The 20,295-nt window shown below is 34.2% G+C and overlaps 1 protein-coding gene across 1 annotated transcript; it reads right to left on the reverse strand.

Moving 5' to 3' along the window:
* Nucleotides 1–4,166: 4,166 nt before the first annotated feature.
* Nucleotides 4,167–6,983, reverse strand: LOC129950602 (U4/U6.U5 small nuclear ribonucleoprotein 27 kDa protein). The gene is made up of 2 exons (XM_056062533.1): nucleotides 6,973–6,983; nucleotides 4,167–4,443 (listed from the first exon to the last, which is right to left on the reverse strand). The coding sequence occupies exons 1-2, from the start codon at nucleotides 6,981–6,983 to the stop codon at nucleotides 4,167–4,169; spliced, it is 288 nt and encodes a 95-aa protein (XP_055918508.1).
* Between the last annotated feature and the right edge of the window lie 13,312 nt (nucleotides 6,984–20,295).

The following is a 20,295-nucleotide window of genomic DNA, read 5'->3' on the forward strand; positions in this document are numbered from 1 at the left end:
AAAGATATTTGAGTCGAAAATCAATTTTTAACAACTTTTGTTAAATTTTTTTTAGGTATTTAATTTTGTGTACAAAAACTATCAATTCGATTTTTTTCAAAATTTTACTATGAATAAAAAATAACAACAATATTTTTTGAAAGATAAAAGTAGTTAAAAGCCAATATCTACAATTTTTGAAAAGATATTTGAGTCGAAAATCAATTTTTACCAAATTTTATAAATTTTTTTGTAAGGTTTTTTATTTTTTGTAAAAAAAACTGTCAATTTGATTTTTCTCAATATATTTCAAAATGCTTAAAACAATATTTCTTATAAGATAAAATAAGTTTGAAGTCTAACTTTCAAGTTTTGAAAAGATATTTGAATTCATATTCAATTTTTACCAACTTTTGTTAATTTTTGTTCGGTTTTTAATTTTTTATAAAAAAAACTGTCAATTAGATTTTGTTCAAAATTTTACTGAATGTTGACAACAATATTTTTTGAAAGATAAAGGTAAATTAAAGCCAATATCTCAAAGTTTTGAAAAGATATTTGAGTCGAAAATCAATTTTTACCAACTTTTATTAATTTTTTTTTTAGGTTTTTATGTTTTTGTAAAAAAAACTGTCAATTCGATTTTTCTCAACATTTTTTAGAATGTTGAAAACAATATGTCTTATAAGATAAAATAAGCTTGAAGCCTAAATTTCAAGTTTTTGAAAAGATATTTGAATCGATATTTAATTATTACGAACTTTGAGTAATGTGTTTTTTAGATTTTTATTTTTTATAAAAAAAACTGTCAATTCGATTTTTCTCAAAATTTTATCAGATTTCAAAAACATTATTCTCCGTTGCTCAAAATTGTTTTGGAGATGAAATCATATGTAAGTCGTTAAATTTAGGAGGTGACAAATTTTTTTTTTCAGTTTTTTTGATTTAGAAAAAAAAACCGTTAGTTAGACTTTTTTCAAAAAATATACTTCTTTGAGATCACGTTACAGTTTATTATATAAAATTTAATTTAAGTCTCTAGCGTTTTTGGTTCGTAAGATATTTAGGATTAACCAAAATTTTAAACTTTTTTTTAAACTGCTATGGTAAAAAAACCACCCACACAATTTTCTTGAGAGCCCTTTCTGCATCTTTCTGCCTTATTATCTATATAACAAAATTTATTTGAAGTCGATATCTCTTCTGGTTGTTGAGCTATGGACGACGAAAAAAACGTCGCGAACGTACGGACGTACGGACGTACGAACGTACGTACACACGCACGCACAGACATCTTTCTAAAAATCTTTTATTTCGACTCTAGGGACCTTGAAACGTCGAGAAATGTCAAAATTTTCAATTTGACAAATCGGACCCATTACAATAACTTCCTATGGGAAGTTAATATGGAAATTAAACATCAAAAATTCTCCCAAAAAGTTCCTTATGTAATTTAATAGATTGAAAAACATTTATGTTTTAAATATTTTTTTATTCTATATAAAATATTTACTTGAGTCTAACGTATTTACTGTTTTAATTTGAGGTAAACTATTGTATTCTTCCTCTTTTTGTTGCATACTTTAGGGATACCGGGTTTCGGTTAGTTTGAAATTGAGCTACATATGTCGTCGGTAACAAAATATAATAATTCTGATGTTTTGGATAGTGTGGAACAACCTTTAAACGAGTAATTTAATCAATTCAAATTAGTTTTTGATCTTATATTTACTTACTTCTGGTGGTGTAGCTTCGCTCTAGGCCGCTGGCTGAAAGAAGTACTTTGCATTGCACATATGGTGACACATGACGTGCGTGTGCTATTGCTATCAAATGCTTCAATCGATCCAGCGATCCTTTAACTTCATAGCCACATTTTCGACATGTATATCCTTCTCAACGAATAAAGCATGTCAATCCCTTCGCTGTAATCGGCCCTTCTCATTCCTACAGTTGGGTTGAAAATTGAGGACATAAGAACATATCAGAATAGAGCGATTTGATTATTAGGAACAAAATCTTGTCGTGAATATACCAAGTCAGACTTAGACTTACTACGGTTCAATAAATAAATATTTTATGTTAAGTTAAAATACTTAAAAGTATTTTCTTTAAACACACATAACAATAGATACATATGTATGTACGTAGGTACGTAGGTACATCACAATGCGTCATCGAAATTCTGTAAAATTTCTTCTGATAAAAGCTACCTCGAAACGAAATTGATTTTCCGACGAGGGATTCGTTGCGGAGAAAACTCCACTCCGATGGTTACCTCGATAGTTCCGTTTTTTTTTTTTTTTTAATAAGGTTTACTTATTTGTTTGCACGCGCGAGTTGCGACGGGTTGTTTATTTAATTAATAATTTAATGTAAACAACAATATTTTGCATAAAATAAAACAAGTTTCCTTTCAATAGCTTTTTTGCGCCCGTGATATTTCAATCAAAAAAGATTTCAATTCGATATTTATAAAAATATAACCAGATGTCAAAAACGAAATTTTTCCATGCATAATTATTTTTTCGTAAAATATTTAAGGTTACTTTTTACTGAATTGTGTCGAAAGTCCTTTCTGCATTCTTTGATGTTACTATTACGTAAGAAAATATTTACTTAAGAGTTTATGCTGGTTCTTGATGTATCCCCGACTTAAAAAAGTATGCCAAATGTACGCAAGTGCTAACGTACATAGACACACAGATATCTGTCTGATTTTTTTTATATTTAGATTCTAGGGAACTTAGGTCAAAATTTTCAATTCGACACATCATATCGATTCCATTAACTTTCTATGGGATGTTAATAATAATTACTAAGAAAAAAATGAATTTTTAACAAAATGTTGAGTTTTATTTATTATTGTTTTAATACCATTTTTATCCTGCTAACATAATATACATTTTATTGCTTTAAAATCAAATACATAACTAAATTATTTTTGCGTTTTTTATTTTCTAAACATATTTTTATTTATATTAGCTTTTATATTTTTTAAGTTTTTTTAGGAGGCAATAAAACAGCCATTTACGTTTAAACGATCGAAAGGCTTAAAAAAGAAAGGTCTCAAAAATTGTAAGGTTTTGTAATGAAAAACTGCAGGCCTTACGTTCGTATTAAAGTCAATGGCCAAATTTATTTATACATATGTAAATCAATGAATAATAAAAATAACAAATTATAATATTCTGTTTTATGCAAAAAATAAGAAATAGTTTTTTAAAAATCACTGCAATTTCGTCTGGTTACAAAATAAAAAATGTATGGAAATTAAACATCAAAAATTCTCCCAAAAAGTTCCTTATGTAATTTAATAGATTGAAAAACATTTATGTTTTAAATATTTTTGTATTCTATATAAAATATTTACTTGAGTCTAACGTATTTACTGTTTTACTTTGAGGTAAACTATTGTATTTTGTTTTATAGTGGCACTTGTGTGTTAGATTTAAGATTTTCAATAACAACAACAAAAATTCTGGCTATTGCAATATTTCGGTCTATTGTTTGGGTGAAGGAATTATTAGGGTTGTATGGATATGGGTTACTATTGTTTGTATTGTAAATATTTACAGGATGACCTGTAGGAAGGTGTGTGTATAAATAAATATTTTTTATAAATAAAGCTCTGTATATAAAAAATTGTACTATTGCATTGTGTGGAGGATAGTGAAAGGAATTTAGGGGGAATGTTGGATTTGGAAAATAAGTTGTTTTTTTTGCTCAAGAATTGTTTATGTTTTTTAAGAATTAAACTTCATATGATTGTACCATCATTAGGGATTAAAACTGTCAAATATAAATAAACTAGATTTGTTCAATCCTCTTTTAACGTCAATAAGATGACAAAGTTCAACAAAGGAACAAAATTATTTTTTGTTTCTACTGCTCCTGTCATAAATCGACACTATGAAAACTTTTTAAGATAATGGACATTTTTTAAAATTTTGTTAACTGGGCTATGGCAAAAAATTGCAGGATTGTCAAAGTTGTAATTAATACATAATTAAGACGATTAGCTTGAATTGTAATGGAATTCTAAGGCGTAGGCTATATAATTGTCTTCATATATATATAGATATAACTGGTTGTAAAATACGTGATAATTAATTTGAATAAACATAATTAAAAGAATACAGCTAAGCAATGAAAACATTTTTAGTTTACTAAACAGAATGCTCTGTTTATGCAACAAAATCTAATGGGCGATTGAAACCACCTTTGCGATTCATGTATTGGCGATATTTTCTTTTGAGAATAACGTGAACTTCACCAACATCATTTCCCTCTACTTTTTTGTTTTTAGTGGTATCAAAGTTACAGAATCCCATTGTTTTTAGCATATCTATTTCTTCAGGTGATTTGCCCTCTAAATCAGCTTCGTTAATTTTCGGACGTTCTGTTCGGGGACGGGATGAAGACGATGGATACACACAATCTCTAGAATGTGATGACTTTGATCTATAAAAAAAAATAATCTGTTAACAAATAAAAATATTTAAACATTTATATGTTTGTTTTTGATTTTTGCGTAAGGTTTAGAATTTTTAATTCAGGCAATACAAATTATATACTTTCCTTTTCTTTTAAATCAAGTTTTATGATATCACAATATAATATAAATAAATAAATTAGGTGGTGCAACAGCTCATAGAGAACCAAAGTCCAGTATCTCTCTCCATTCCTGGTTGCAAGTAATTTTAGGAATTCAGGGGAACAAAATTTTGTATTCATAATCAAAATGGCTTATTTGAAAAGCACCTTTCTAGACAATAATTTGTCTCGGAGAATTTTTTAATTCCTGAGAAGAGGAAGTACCCATGAAAGAACTTCATGGACAAGAACCAGAGGTCATGACAGTCCTACGCACAAACTATTACTCCTTGTTTTATCAAATACAATAATGCATTTTAAAATATTAATTTTATTTATTATAATACCAGAGTGAGTTAAAATTTTAAATGGCGGTTGAATCAATACTCTCAATGTCATTTGTTGGTGTCATGTACCGTATAAATACAAATATAAATAATACGAAAATTGTTTAGTTAAATACAATATTATTTATTAATATATTAATGTAAGATTTATTAAAGAACGCAGCTGTTGTATATCAATAAATACAAAATTAAATGATTTAATCTATACTTCATTCCTGACACAATTTTTACCAGCTGCCTTTACCTGGTCCATATTTCCTCGGCATGGAGAAAAGTTTAAGATGTTTTTATACCCAAAGGTGGTAAATGCTCGCAAATCAATACTAAAAATCTACGACCTATAAGTCTATCATCATTCCTTCTTAAGACTTTGGAAAGATTGATTGATATACATTAAAGGGCAAGTATTGATACAAGACTTCTGTCTTCGTCTCAACATGCCTACTGTAAAGGTAAATCGGTGGAAACAGCGTTACACACCTTAGTACGCACCATTGAATATTCCCTCAATCATAAAGAGTTCACTATGGTTGCTTTCCTTGACATCGAAGGTGCCTTTACCAACGTGGACAACTGCACTGACATCTCTATACGTAGAGAGTTTGCTTGGGGAGTTAATTCATTTAATGCTGACTAGCAGAATAATTAACTCAAAACTGGGCAACTCTTCTGGCAGACGATTCGTTGGTAGAGGGACACCGCAAGGCGTGATCACCTATGCGGACGACGTTGCTTTAGCAATTTCAAGAAAGCATCTGAACACCTTAAAAGAACTCTTACAAAATGTCCTAGACAAACTAATCTTTTGGGCTGATCGGTGTGGACTGATGTTAACCCACACAAAACCGATATAGTCTTATCTTCGAGGAGATACAAGATTCCATTTGTCAACCCTCCCTATATTCGAGGAATCCAATTAAAATTCTCAGACGAGGCTAAATACCTGGGTCTTGTCTTAGATAAAAAACTAAATTGGAAACGCAACGTGCAGGAACACCTCTTGACATTTTAAGCAAACAAATAGCTGCAAGCTCTGCTATTCGCCTTAAAGCTTCGTCGCAGTGGACTAACAACAACATTGGGCACTTCGTAATTCTTAGGTATTTAGAATCAATTCCAAAGCACACAGACTACACCATCCCCCAAAAGCAATTCGACAGAAACTTCCAGATTTTTATACCTCCCAGATCTTTCTGGGAGGATAGGACATTCCTGGAAGACGAGTCAATCCATTTTTATACAGATGGTTCAAAAACAAAAGAAGGGGTTGGTAGCTGTGTGTTAAGTCTCTCATTCCACCTTCCCAATCATTGTAGCATCCCTTCCTACCACGTTTTGCCAAATATTGGCATACCAATCGCTACTTCCAAACTGTTGCTAATGCAAGACGCTATGAAAAAGGCAAACACCAAGTGGAACGACATCACCACGTGTCAGGTCACAAAATACATCTAGCCAACACTAGATTTAAAGCATTCAAGGTGCTTACTATCTCTAAGCAAATCGCATATAAGCTCGATAATAGGTGTCATAACCGGACACTGTCTAATAGGAAAGCACTCCACACGGTTAGGCGTATTCTCAAATGACTTTTACAGAAACTGTATGGACGAGGAAGAGGAGGAAACAGTTCTTCACCTTCTCCGTACATGCCCTGCTCTAGCTCTAAAACGCAAGAATTACCTAGGAGAATTCTTCTTTAACGATCTAAACGGTGTAAATCATATCAGAATAATCAGCCTCTCACGTCTTGTAAGAGACTCAAACTAGTCCCACAGTTATTATTACTATAATTATTATTTATAATTGTAGACGATGACTTGGTTTAAAAGATTTTTATTTATTTAAACAAGACTGTTTCGTCTCACAGATATTTTATTTATGATAATTTGTTTAATGATTTTCTTATTCTCTATTTTTTACTCTGACATTGATGTAATTAAAATAATAAGCAGCAAGTGAAAATTAAACAAGTAGGGAGATAAGAAATGTATGAATGTGAGATACATATGTATGTATACAACTTAGGATGGCATAAATACATATTTACAACTCGTCCATCCTGACATCTGATCGTCTCGATCAGTTCTATAAATATTTTTAATAACTTTATAATTTACATTAATTTGATAAATAATGATCTTTTCAAATATATTATCTTATAATATGGTATTCTAATGTTGAAGTTCCTGGTCATTATCCGAGTCCATGCCGTGATCATCACGCCAATCGGCCCACTTTCGCATACGACATGCCTCTATAATACCATCGTATGGTAGTTGTGTCATTTGACAATTCTCTATATCTCGTACCACGTATCTATCATTCGGAAGAACCTTATGTATTTTATAGGGTCCCTTATATTTTGGTACAAACTTTTTGTTCGTTCCAATAGTAGTGTCAATATTCCGAATAACCACGAAATCTCCTTCTAAAAATTCAATTGGGGGTCGATAATTTCTGGCAATGATCTCCGAGTTTCTAATCTGTGAACTTTCAATGTTCTTTGAAGCATTCATTCGCATCTTATCAAGACTTTGATCACTTGATTCAAACTTATTATCTAAGTATTCAGTAAGAACATCAATTTCTATTCCTCTTTGTTGTACACCAAATAACCATTTAGAAGGAATCTGTCCAGTGGCTGAATGAACGGAATTATTTACAGCATACTCAACTTTCGTTAGCATCTTGGTCCAATCAGAGTGTTGAATAGGTTCAGATAACTTACTTAACATTGATTTCAATACTCGATTCACTCGCTCTACCTGGCCATTAGCTTGAGCTGAACCAGTTGCAATTTTTACGTGTTCAATGTTATTCTTAACCAAGTATTCGCTGAATTCTAAAGATGTGAAACAAGTTCCCCTATCACTTACGATTCTCCTAGGCCGACTAAAATATTCAAAATATTTAGCTAAACATGCACAAACTTCTTTTGAACTTGTTGAATTAACTGCATACAATTTAATATGCTTCGTAAATGCATCTACAATCACTAAAATATGTTTTCGTTTAGAACGAATAATCGGAAGGGGGCCGAAATGATCAATATGGACTGTGTCAAACGGAATAGCTTTTTTCGGAATGGAATGAAGAGTTTTGTTTCTATTTTGGACCGGAATGGAGAACATAATACACTTTAAACAATTCTTAATAAAATTTTCTACCTTTTCTTTAATTTTCGGAAACCAATAATGCAATTTAATCTGGTCAACACATTTGTCAATACCCAAATGACATATTTTCTCATGTGCAGAACGAATGACGTTATTTTCCATTTCAGACGGAACATATAAAAGTAATCTATCTGCAGGAGTTTTTCTATAAACTAAACCATTTTCAAGGACGAAATTAGGAACTGAGGCAATCTCTAATCGGTTTCTTAATTGTACAATCCTCTCATCCCTATTTTGTGTGAGGTGCAACTGTAAATCGATGTCATCGGAATCGATAACGCAAATTGTTTGTTCGTTTTCTCCATTATTTTTGATCGAAATTGGATGGTGCCGACTCAACGCGTCCACATGACCCATTAATGTACCACTTCTATGTTTTATGGAATAATCATACTGCTCCAATTTCAGGGCCCATCGAGCAATGCGCGGAACTGACTTTTGCCTTTCTAAAGTTAATGCTAAAGAATCACAATCTGTGATAATTCGGAACGGAATGCCATCCAAATAATTATGGAACTTTTCTAGCGAATAAATTATTGCCAAGGTTTCCAATTCATAGCTATGAAATTTATATTCAGACCCAGTAGTTGCTTTCGAGAAGTAGGCAACTGGATGGAATATACCATCATCTTGGCGCTGCATGAGAATTCCACCGTAGCCAAGCGAACTAGCATCACAATGTAGTTCTGTTTCTTTTTCTGGACTAAAAATTGACAGAAGAGGACTCGTTATCAATTTACTACAGAGAAGCTTAAAGGTGTCAACACATTTTTCATCGAAATTAAACGGAATGTTTGGTTTAGTCAAATCTCTTAATGGCTTTGCAATGGCTGAAAAAGACGGAATAAATCGTCGGAAGTAAGAAAATAATCCTAAACATTTTTGTAGCTCTTTAACATTTTTCGGAATCGGAAGATGCTTAATTGCAGTCAAATGATGATTATTTGGCCGGATGCCTTTTGAACTAACAGTGAAACCTAAATATTCAATATCTTCATAACAAAATTTGCATTTACTCGTTTTAATCTCTAGTCGGAACTCAGCCAACCGCCTTAAAACTCTTTTGAGAAGTACAATATGTTCTTCAATAGTCGCAGTGGCTAACGTAATGTCATCAAAATATACTACTACGGAACCTTCATCAATAAACTGACGTAAAATAAATATCATAAACCTCTGAAAATAAGCCGGACCTTTTTTTAAACCAAAAGGCAATCTCGTGTATTCATAATGTCCATCAGGCGTTACAAATGCGGTAAATTGTATTGAATCTTCGTCAATCGGGATATGATGGAAACCATTTCTTAGATCCAAAATGGTAAAATATTTCTTTCCATCCAATCTTCCCAAACAATCGTCTATTAATGGGATAGGAAAACTATCTCGCACAAGAATCTTATTTAATGGACGATAATCAACGCATAGCCTTTTGTCATTATTTTTTTTTTTTACTAAAACTAAGGGGAAAGCGTATGGAGATTCGCTAGGTCTTATAATTCCTTTTCCTAGTAAATCTTGTACTTGTTTATCAACAATTTTCTTATCAGAAAAAGATAGTCTCCGCGGAGGATAACTAATCGGCATATTAGAGGTAACACGAAGTTTCATAGAAAAATCGTGCTTAATAGCTGGAATATTGTCAAGATCTAAATATTCGGAACGAACAATCTCGTGTATTTTTGCAATATTTTCGGAACTTAAGTTTGGATTTATGTCATACTTATCCTGCGTTTCTTCAAATATATCTATAGCAAACACATAAGGTAATTGATGATTTTCAACGTGTTTTAGCTTATCACATGAAGCAATAATCGTATGCGGAAGCAGACCGCATAACGAACAATGGACCGACATATCAGGATAATGTTTAGCTAATGACTTGTACACACAATGTAACACTTCATCATTAATTTTTATTTTATTTGAATCTGAATTTACATTAATTTCAATTTTCGGTTTCGGTACAGTATTAGGAATAAGACAAAGTTTGATTTGAAACGATTGCAAAAAATTCCGACCCAACAGAACTGGATAAGGAATACAAGAGTCCGGAACAACATAAATTTCAATTTTTTTATAAATATCGTTAAATCCTATTTTAACGTAAAAAACTCCATATGTACTAACAGGTAAACTACCTACTCCGTAGTATCCAGTTGGTCTCAGCTTATTGCAATGTAATCCGATCGGAATCTCGGAAAGCTTAATTAAACTTATCGGACTACCGGTATCAAAAAGAGAAAGATATGTGTTACAATGCGGAACAGAATCACTAGTAGGAAAAACAACACTTACAGAATTTACTTCTTTACAAATCTTGACATCGGATAAGGCATCCACATCAGAATGGTCTTGATTAGGGCCGGAACAGAATTCTTCAATCAATGCAATAGTGCGTGCATTTTTGGGGGGTAACTTCGGGCAATCCTTCAGAATATGAACTGTTGAACCACATCTGAAGCATGATCCTTTTTGACGTTTGGGATGTGGACAAGAAGTGGAAAAATGTCCCATGCCAGAGCAATTGTAGCATTGAACAAGCATTTTTTCGGAGTCACCAACGGAAAACTTGACTTTAGGTTTCGATTCATTTTGATGCTGAGCAACTTGCGCTGAATATGATGCGGAATTTTTCGGTCTGTTAACTGCTGAATTTGATCCTCGTAGTTGAGCATAACGGTGTGCCAGTTTTTTTAATTCATCGATTGTGCGTGCTGAGTACAATATGGCGATGCTAGCGGAACGATCTTGGAACCCATCAATGATAAATTGAATAATTTGTTTCTCGTCAATATCAGCACGTGATGCAAGCTCTTGCATTTTTAAAATGTAGCCCATAATAGATGTGTTTGAAGACACAAATGGAGTACTTCGCATCTTATCAATAATGTCGGAAACTGAATAAGTGTGTCCAAAATTGGCCAAAAAATTGCTCCGGAAATCAGAATAGGTACTTGATTCGTCAATTTGTAAGAATATTTCGGCAGCGGAGTCGGGCTTCATCAATCGGCGAATGCTTTTTAATTTGAACACACTATCACCGTGAACGGAATCACATGCTCGCTCAAAAGTGCTGATCCATTTCTTAGCATCGTAAGTATCATCACCAGAAAACAATGGTAAGGAATATTGAATGTCCTTAAACGAAGGTTGATACGAAAGCGACGACGAACTTGCAAAATTTTCTTCTTGTCGAGCTAGTTCACGACGCAATTCAATAAGCTTAAGTTTCATTTCAATCATCTGAATTTCTTTATCCATCTCAGCTTCATTTCCAGGAACGGATTCTTGAATCTGTTGTGACAAATCAGAATTTATTGTCTTACCAGGACGTTCAATATTTTCTGCTTCGAGGAAATGGTCTTCGGAATAATTGTCTTCACAATTTTCTTCATAAAGCTCACGTAGTTGAGCAACTTTTGCATCTGCTGCAAATTGTATGTTTCGCTCGGTTAACCAAGCTACCAATTCTTGCTTCTTCATTGTTGATGACATAATATCAAAATTTCGGAAAATTAAATAAAACGTTGAAGGTATTTAGGGCTGGCCCACTTCTGAAGTTGTAGACGATGACTTGGTTTAAAAGATTTTTATTTATTTAAACAAGACTGTTTCGTCTCACAGATATTTTATTTATGATAATTTGTTTAATGATTTTCTTATTCTCTATTTTTTACTCTGACATTGATGTAATTAAAATAATAAGCAGCAAGTGAAAATTAAACAAGTAGGGAGATAAGAAATGTATGAATGTGAGATACATATGTATGTATACAACTTAGGATGGCATAAATACATATTTACATAATAATATTTTTTTAACTAATATCACACAACGATCCGTATATGTACGGAATGATGTTTTCTATCAACTTCTACAACAGTTTGGTCCTAATAAATATGCAATAAGTTTCATACAAACTAGAAGGAACGTGTCCCTAAAAAAAAAGCAAATCCTACGCATTCTCTAACTGTCGTGCAATTGCACCTTAGTCCTTTCTTTCCGAGGTCGTAAAAACACTGATAATTTTCAGCTTTCGTACCGTTATGCTTTCGGAGCGTTAAATTTAAGTGGTATTTGACCATCTGATATCCACAAAATAAACGCTGATGTGCCACAGGGCTCCTATTTTTTATAAATGATCTTATGTCTGAAACTTCTAACCCAGTCAATTCTTTCGCTGATGACAGTACCCTCAACGTTCATAATTGTGTTTAGATTCCCATTCTTGCCTGTCGAATGTGGACCTAACTGACAGAGAATGATAAGATTATTTAAAACTAATCTTGACAGCATTGTCCAATTGGGAATCAAAAACCGCGTAGAATTTAATACTTCGAAAACTGAGTGATGTCTACTGTCGTCAAACAATTCAACCGTAATACCAGTTATTCTAGGAATGCTCATCAGTTTACTCGTTAGTCCAATTTCGGTCGTACTTTAAAGTACAAATTCTTTTTTTAGTCGCAATACACGGATGTAGAATACTATACCAGGCTCAAAGTTTCCCACTGCTATTCAATCCTATCCTCCCTTCCTACTTTCTTACACTTTGTTTAATTATTATATTCGCATCCCCTTGAGAGCGCAAAAAGCATACAAAAATCGCCAAAATCTTCTCCGACCAAGTTACTGGTAACTTTTTTTCGAAATTCTTTGCCACCAACACGATCAGCCCTATTATAAGTTTTGCCCGGAAAATCGTTCACCCGTAATATGTGTTCCCCTCAATTTTAGAAAAAACTATCAGGTATCAAGCTATTTGACGATATTTTGTAAACCCTTACCTCAATCATTTCACTTTAGGGCTGTTTAAAAAAACATAAAGGTTTAAAAAATATCGTCAAATAAGAAACGAAAAAAGCTTGTCCCAATTCATGTGTTTCAAAGTGTACCTATCTTTCAAACTGTCAACTCTAAATCTTAAATCAAATCTTCTTTATTTCAGTATCTACGTAAAGGTTTTTTTTTTTAAATATATCATATTAAATATTAGATACATTGAATTACATATGCATGTATCTTAACATACGATTAAAATGATTAAAAAAAATATATAACTATTGTAACATAAATGATCAGGTGGTCTAGAAACTCTTCCTTTTCTTGTTATGTAAGTACGTTTTCGTTAACTGTCTCTCTTTAGATGACAATGTTTTTTTTTCTTTTCGTTTTAAAATGAATCAGATTAAACGTGGTTTGATTACTAGATTTTCGTGTGTGAATAGTGCCTGCGATACACATTATTGTTTTCGGTTTTTACAAGATATGAACTTGGCTTAACCCACTTGTTATCTGTTTGAACTACCCCTATCCCATTTTTTAATATCCTGTTCTTTAGCTTTTCCTTTATTATTGTCGTGATAGTTTTTATATTTTTGTTGGTGAAAAATTCTTACAGATCTTTCAGCTAAGCCTTTTGAACGAGGTTAATTGTCCTTTTAAACAAATATCATATTTTAAAAATCTAACTAATTAACTTCATTGTTTGAAGCCTACTTAATGAATCTGATTCACTGGTTCAATACGTATTCCTAATAAAGATTTGTATTCTGACATCAGAATTATCCTAAGTCTGTAAACATAATCATTGAATTTTGTGCAAGCAAAAAAATAGCAATCATCTCTTTTTTAATGTGTGCATATCGTTTATCGCATTCAGTCATACTCTTGGAAGTAGTGTCCGACCGAAGGTCGATTTTCAGCCGAAGCCGAATCCGAAGCCGAATTATTAGGCTGAAAGAAAATCTTCGGCCGAAGCCGAAGCCTAAGGTTAAAAAAGTCAATAATTCTCCTTTCCAATTGGATACAAATATTATTTTTATTGAAATTTATTGCTTACAAAACATAAGACAAATGAAATAAAAATAACTAATTAGTAATTATAAAGAAAAAAGAAATAAATAATTCATTTGTAGTAATATTAATTCAATACATTAATAATTAAAATCAAAGAGTCTAATGTTGTATGCTTAGAACAAAAGTTTTTCAACATTTTCACCACTCAAATTTGATCTTCTATCTGCATATATCTGTCCGGCAGCACTGAACAGTTGTTCACTAGGAACGCTAGTGGGTGGCGCAGACAAAAATTGTATAGCTACGGTCCTTCGATAATTGTATGGGCTAGACGCCCAATATGCATATACATCAGCGTTTCGTAAGAGTAAAGGTTCTTTCAAAAAAGACAACAGCTGTCCCTCAAACGGAGGAGGTTCATTTAAGCAAGTTTCGCTCTCGAATGGCAAAACAAATTTATCATGTGATTTCCATAAATCATCATGTTGCAATCCTGATGTTGAAGAAGATGACTGGGGATCATCGACTTCTAAAATCATCGGTGTTTTGAAATACCTATTAAAAAATTTCAAAAATTTAAATTTTTTCCGGCGCCTGTTACGATGCTCCATATAATATAATAAACAGATTCTTCGGCTTCGGCCAAAACTTCGGCCTAAAATGGCCGTAGCCGAAGGTTTGGCCGAATGTGGTTTTTTTGGCCGAACTTCGGCCGAACCGAAGCCGAAGCTTCGGTCGGACACTACTTGGAAGCATACCATATTGGCATCCTATTCTGTAAGATGTAACTTCTTATAATATCCTTCGATGCATCTTTTTGTATATCTAAGTTTTGTTTAATAAAACTAAGAGTTTTTTATTTTAAACATTTATTCGTTTAGTCTTGTAACCAAGGACGAGAGTACCTCAAAGATTGACGACTTTCTTAATTCTAAAAGACAATATTTTATTCAGGTGCTATTTATATCAACAGTTTTGCTATCTTTATTGTTACAGCTGCGTGTGCTATGTTATCTTTTATTTAAGTATCTATGGGAATTAGCTATCTCGTTGATTTGATGCATGTGCTATGTTATCTTTTATTACAATATCTATGAGGATTGGCTATCTTGTTACTTTGTTGCAGCTGCGTTATCTTATTTTGGTTTGATGAACATGATGCTATTCTTATCATGCTGAAGATTTGTCTCTGTTGCTGGAGTGCATTTTGGAGCGCATATAACTTGTATCTGAAATGCCGGATTACAATTACAAAAATTACATTATTTTGTCTTCAGGAAGAGGAGCAGTGAGCTCCGATGTATTCGGTGAAAAACTTCGTAGATAATTTAAATTAACCCTAAGAATCTCTGTAGTTTATGCCGGCTCTCGCCGTTGGAGTTAAATCAAGAACTTGATCCTGCCGGTTGAAGGTCGTTCGTTGCAAAGCACCAACAAGCTTTGGATACGGAAGGATTTACTGTTGACAACCCACGCAAATTAAGGACAACGAACTCGGATTTGCACGTGGAATGCTAGATCTCTTAACAGACCACATGCAGCCAAAGAATAAGGGGAGGCACCAGACAGCTATAAAGCAGACACCGCCGCCATCTAGGAAATACGATGGGGTGGGCCGGGCAAAAAGAGGCAACATTAGCCTAATCGCACGCCCCACCTAAAAAAAGGAAGACAACACCAAGGATATGTTCTTCAAGATTTTAGACAATAAATGTGGGCAGTGTCCTAGCTACGATATTAAAATTATCCTGGGCGATTTTAATGCCAAGCCAGGAAAGAAAGACACTTCCGACAACGAATTTAGTCTCATCGATTTGCTGCGGTGTGAAACGTCATGGTACGCGTTTTCCACAAAGGAACTTGGAGTTCTCCAGATCAATCTACCGTCAATCAGATTAACCACATTGCCATCATTGATGTCCAAACTTTGCAAAACAGAGAGATGCGGAGAGAAGATACAACTTCGGAAGGCTACAATCGCAAGAGATCGCCAAATCCTTTTCCGGCAGAGTTACAAGTAACCTCTCTCAAAGTTATCTGCCGGCAATATTGCCAATATGCAATCAGAGAAAACATATCTGACGTGCTCTTGGTTTCCAGTAGCCACCAACAAGGAACGAGAGCTGCTCACGAGGTCTATGAGCAGAAGAGGAGAGATGAACACCGGCTTCTGGGAAGGAAAGAGATAGAGCATGAGAAGCGTGCGGTCGAAGATGTTGAAAGGTTCAAAAGCAGACATGAAGTTCGAAAGTTGCATTAGCAGATAAAATGAAATTTACAAGTGCAGAAACCTCTTCCTTCCTGAGGATATGAAAGGAACACTTCTGCAGACTGTATATCGGCAACGACGAAACGAATTCCACTGTTAGGCAGGATGATCATTTTAATATAGACGAAAAAAGCCAACAATCCCTTCTTCCCAACTAAGACGAAGTAAAGATTGGTAATCCTAAGCTGAAGTCTAAAAATGCAGCTAAAAAGGATGGCGTAAATGCCGAGCTTTTCAATGCAACTGTTTGGGCACCACTGGCTCTCAAAGAAAACATTCGTTTATTTATTGGTAAGTAATTTATTTTGTTGTTCAAATTGTTTATATTTAACTAATAAATCATAAGAATCCCATGAATTTAAAGGTGAGCAGCTATTAAGCTTGGTATATAAGTGAAAAACATAACAAGCAAAGATGAAGAGCATGCAAAGAACCCCACCAAGGAAAGTTAATGTAAATAACAAAACTAGTTCTGAGAAAAAAGGCACCAATAAAACCCAACTGCTTGGCAATTCGAATAAATTATTTGCTTCAAGTCAAAACATAAATAGAGTCTCTTGAACCCAGCAACGAATTGCTTAAGTCTAAGATGTAGCAAGTTGACTGCAAATGATTTGTACTTAAGGTGTTGTATATTCCATCACAAGGAGACGATCAGATTACCAAGTAATTAAGAAAGCTTAAAGCGTCTGCTTGAACCTAAGTAAATTATGTGGCGCAACAGTCTGCTGAAAACTAGGACCTATTGACTTACAAATCTCAAGTATTCCAGTGTGTCAGTAATATTGTCAGGGATGGAGAGGCCCTAACATTTTGAGCCAAATCCAAACGGCTAATTTTGAGAAAGCACTTTTCATGACAAGATATACTCTTGGAGGATTTATCAATTTCTCGCAAGAGGCAGTACCCGTGAAAAAAACTTCTTTTATTTAAATGGCACAGGTAGATACTGAACCCAAGATTTCGGGAGTGCCAGCCCTTCTCTTTAACCATCCAAAAAATATAATTCAGAATCAGTAATAAAAACGAAAGTGATTCGGTCAAGAGACAATAGAATGGCAAATGTCATTGTGAAAATGCAGAACACCGATTTTATATTATGTATTTTAAAGTCGGCTTTCAACTTGCCCGACAACCAAGTCTCTATTTATCGTGACTACACCAAAACAACGAGGAAACAACATAAGCAACTTGTGCAGATAAAAAGAATGAATGTTAAGAACCATACCATTACAGCAGAGTTGTACCAGGGGCCTTACTATGTGACTCGATTCTACAATGAAATTGATCTAATTCCAAAAATTGGTACTATGCATCTATTTGACTTCTTTCGAACCAACGAGAATCGAGTAATTCTAGTAGTGCCAACTATATTCTTAATAACTTTCGAATAAACTGGGAACTACTTAACTCGAAAGTAGAATTCAAAATAAGGCAAAATCAAAAATAATTACTCTACATGTGTTTGCCAGCCAAGTTTTTTTTTGGTAAAAGTGTAAGTAAAATGTTGAATATGAGTCTATCTACCACCCAATTACACCAGGAACAAAAGTAAACCAAAGGTATATATTTTTCAATGAGAATGCGTTCAAATATCCTACCATATATATATATATATATATATATATATATATATAGACATAGACTTAAAAATGTATTTAAAAATGTTATCTTATAATGTGTCATGTTTACCAATTATTTTGATTTAATTTGTGTATATGAAACTTTCATTACCGATGACAACTTTGCAAAAATTGAGAATACAATTTTAGAATTTACGTTTGAGTGTATACCAGCCACGAGAAGAAGATTGGGAACCGTTCGTTAAAAAATGTCGAGATTAGTCAAGTGCCATATTTATGTATATCCTTTGTTGTTGTGATAATCGAAATTCATATAAAGCATGGTGATGAAATAACCTTTATGCGGCTCCTGCCCAAACTGAAATGGAAAGAGATGTTCAAAACTCCAATAACAGCAAATGCGAGAATTTTCCAAGTTAGAACGGACACAAGAAGGACTGAGCTAAAACAAAGGAAATAGGGCTGAATATAAGAAAAGACCCCTGGTTTGACAAAGAATGTGAAAAAGCTCGAAAAAAATCTTTTGCGTGCCTGGAGATATTCCTACACCAAGAATTATTTAATGGTTTTTATTTAGAGGCTAATAAGAAGTTTAAAGAGTTTTAAAAAAAGTCATACGTTGAAACGTAAGCAGTCCGATTATCGTCTTGTAAAAACTTCGCTGATTTTTAAAAACTGGATAGGGATGGAAAACATTTTACTACCCACACAAAACTGTCTTCAAATGAAATGCATTTCTATTTCAAGGATATTTTAAATCATGAAACATTAGCGACTAAGTGGCATTTTGCACCACCTCGACTCATATTCGAATTTCATTACTGTGCATTTAAATATATGTATGGGTTCCAGGTATGGGGATGTAAAAAGTACAATTCGGTTGAAAAACTCCTAACGCACTTTATAAAAAGAATATTTCATTTGCCGCAAAACGAATTAATTTAATATCAGTCACCGACTAGCTCTCAAAACCGATAACGTCGTTCCACAAGCTATCGTGATTTAGTCGTGCTGCCAAGTGCGTAAACCGGTTTCTCTCTTTAAACCGTACATCACTTTTAACCTTCTCTTTCTCAAACTTCCCCCTTCGCATTCACACCTCACACAACACATGGATCTTACTTCACTAAGCCCATTTAAGGCAGGTCTAAAAAAACATCGGAGGTCGCTTCGGGACCCTTGATCCTGATTGTGGCCTCTACATCCAACCAAAAAAAAAACACAAAGTCAACAACACATCTCTAAATGCATTCAATTCGTTGTTATAACTTCAACAAACAGTGAAAAACCCATTACCTCATTGAGCCTTTTTCTTTAAAAAAAAGCAATCGATGGTATTAGCAAAGACTACGATAGTGTAAGCCAACTTCGTGACGGCAGTTTATTATTATTTTTAAAATCGCAAAAAATAGCCGACAACTTCCTTCGTACAAAAATTCTTGCCGGTTCTGTCGCATTACGGTTAAATTACATGAGCAACTCAATCAATCCAAGGTGTCTCATCAAGGTTGACGAAACAGAAATTGTAAGCGAAATGACATCCCAAGGTGTCAAAGACGTTTATAAATTTTTAAAGAAAGGATAAGACGAGAAGCAAAAGCCAACGGGTCTTATGCTCTCAGCAAATCGCTCACAGCATTCTTGCTGCAACAGGAACCAATAAAGACTACGTCTAAACGTGAAAGGCCTCTTGAGGGGGCCATACCCACACCAAAACGGCCTCGTGTGGACATCACCAGCACTCCCCTTAATCCCATCAAGAAAAACGCCAGTTTCAGTGACGTCACGAAGGGCAAAGTCGTGGTTGCGGTCATTGATAGGAGCAATCATGATGGCATAATATCGGCTGATCGTTGGCAGCTGCTCAAGGTTAGGCTCTCGGGTGGCTTTTTAAGCATTTTGAGAGAGCTTTCAGGACCACCTTCTTCCATAAGCGATGGGGGTTGGCATTAGGGCCATGTCAAACTCATGGTTTGTGGTGATCAGAGGTCTTGTGACCAGCTCGCTGTCAGCCGGTTAGGTGAAGTTTGGCCAGGTGCGAAGCTCGAGGTTGTCCCTAAGGAAGACATTCCTAGCAGACCTAGAGCCTGCATTTGAATTCCAATCGAACCTGCTGGTATCGTGGACATTCTCGAGATGGTCAATCCCTTCCGACGCATAACTGGAAGATAACCAAGCTAGAGGAAGTAAAGGGTCTTTATAAGAGTGGCGTTGTGGTACTCAATAACGAATCCTTGGCTCCTCTAGCCTTGAACAATGGCTCCACAAACTATGGTTTCGAATCCATTACAATTCGAATTTATAAAAAAAAAAGAAGTTAACACTCCTAAACAACCCTCCTAAAACAACCGAAGGTGAACTCGCGGTTGGTGGGTCTGGGACGTCGTCTTCTCTCCTGACAGAAGGTGACGATGCAACCATGCCCTCTCCAATCACGCCTCCACCCTCTAAAGGGTGGTCGTAGACAGTCTATCCTTAATGGAGACTGAGGGAGACCTAAATATGATCCCTCTGAGCGAGGCTGAACTCTTGGGTTCATTCT

Source organism: Eupeodes corollae, chromosome 3 (genome assembly GCF_945859685.1).
Source record: "Eupeodes corollae chromosome 3, idEupCoro1.1, whole genome shotgun sequence".
Lineage (NCBI taxonomy): Eukaryota > Metazoa > Arthropoda > Insecta > Diptera > Syrphidae > Eupeodes > Eupeodes corollae.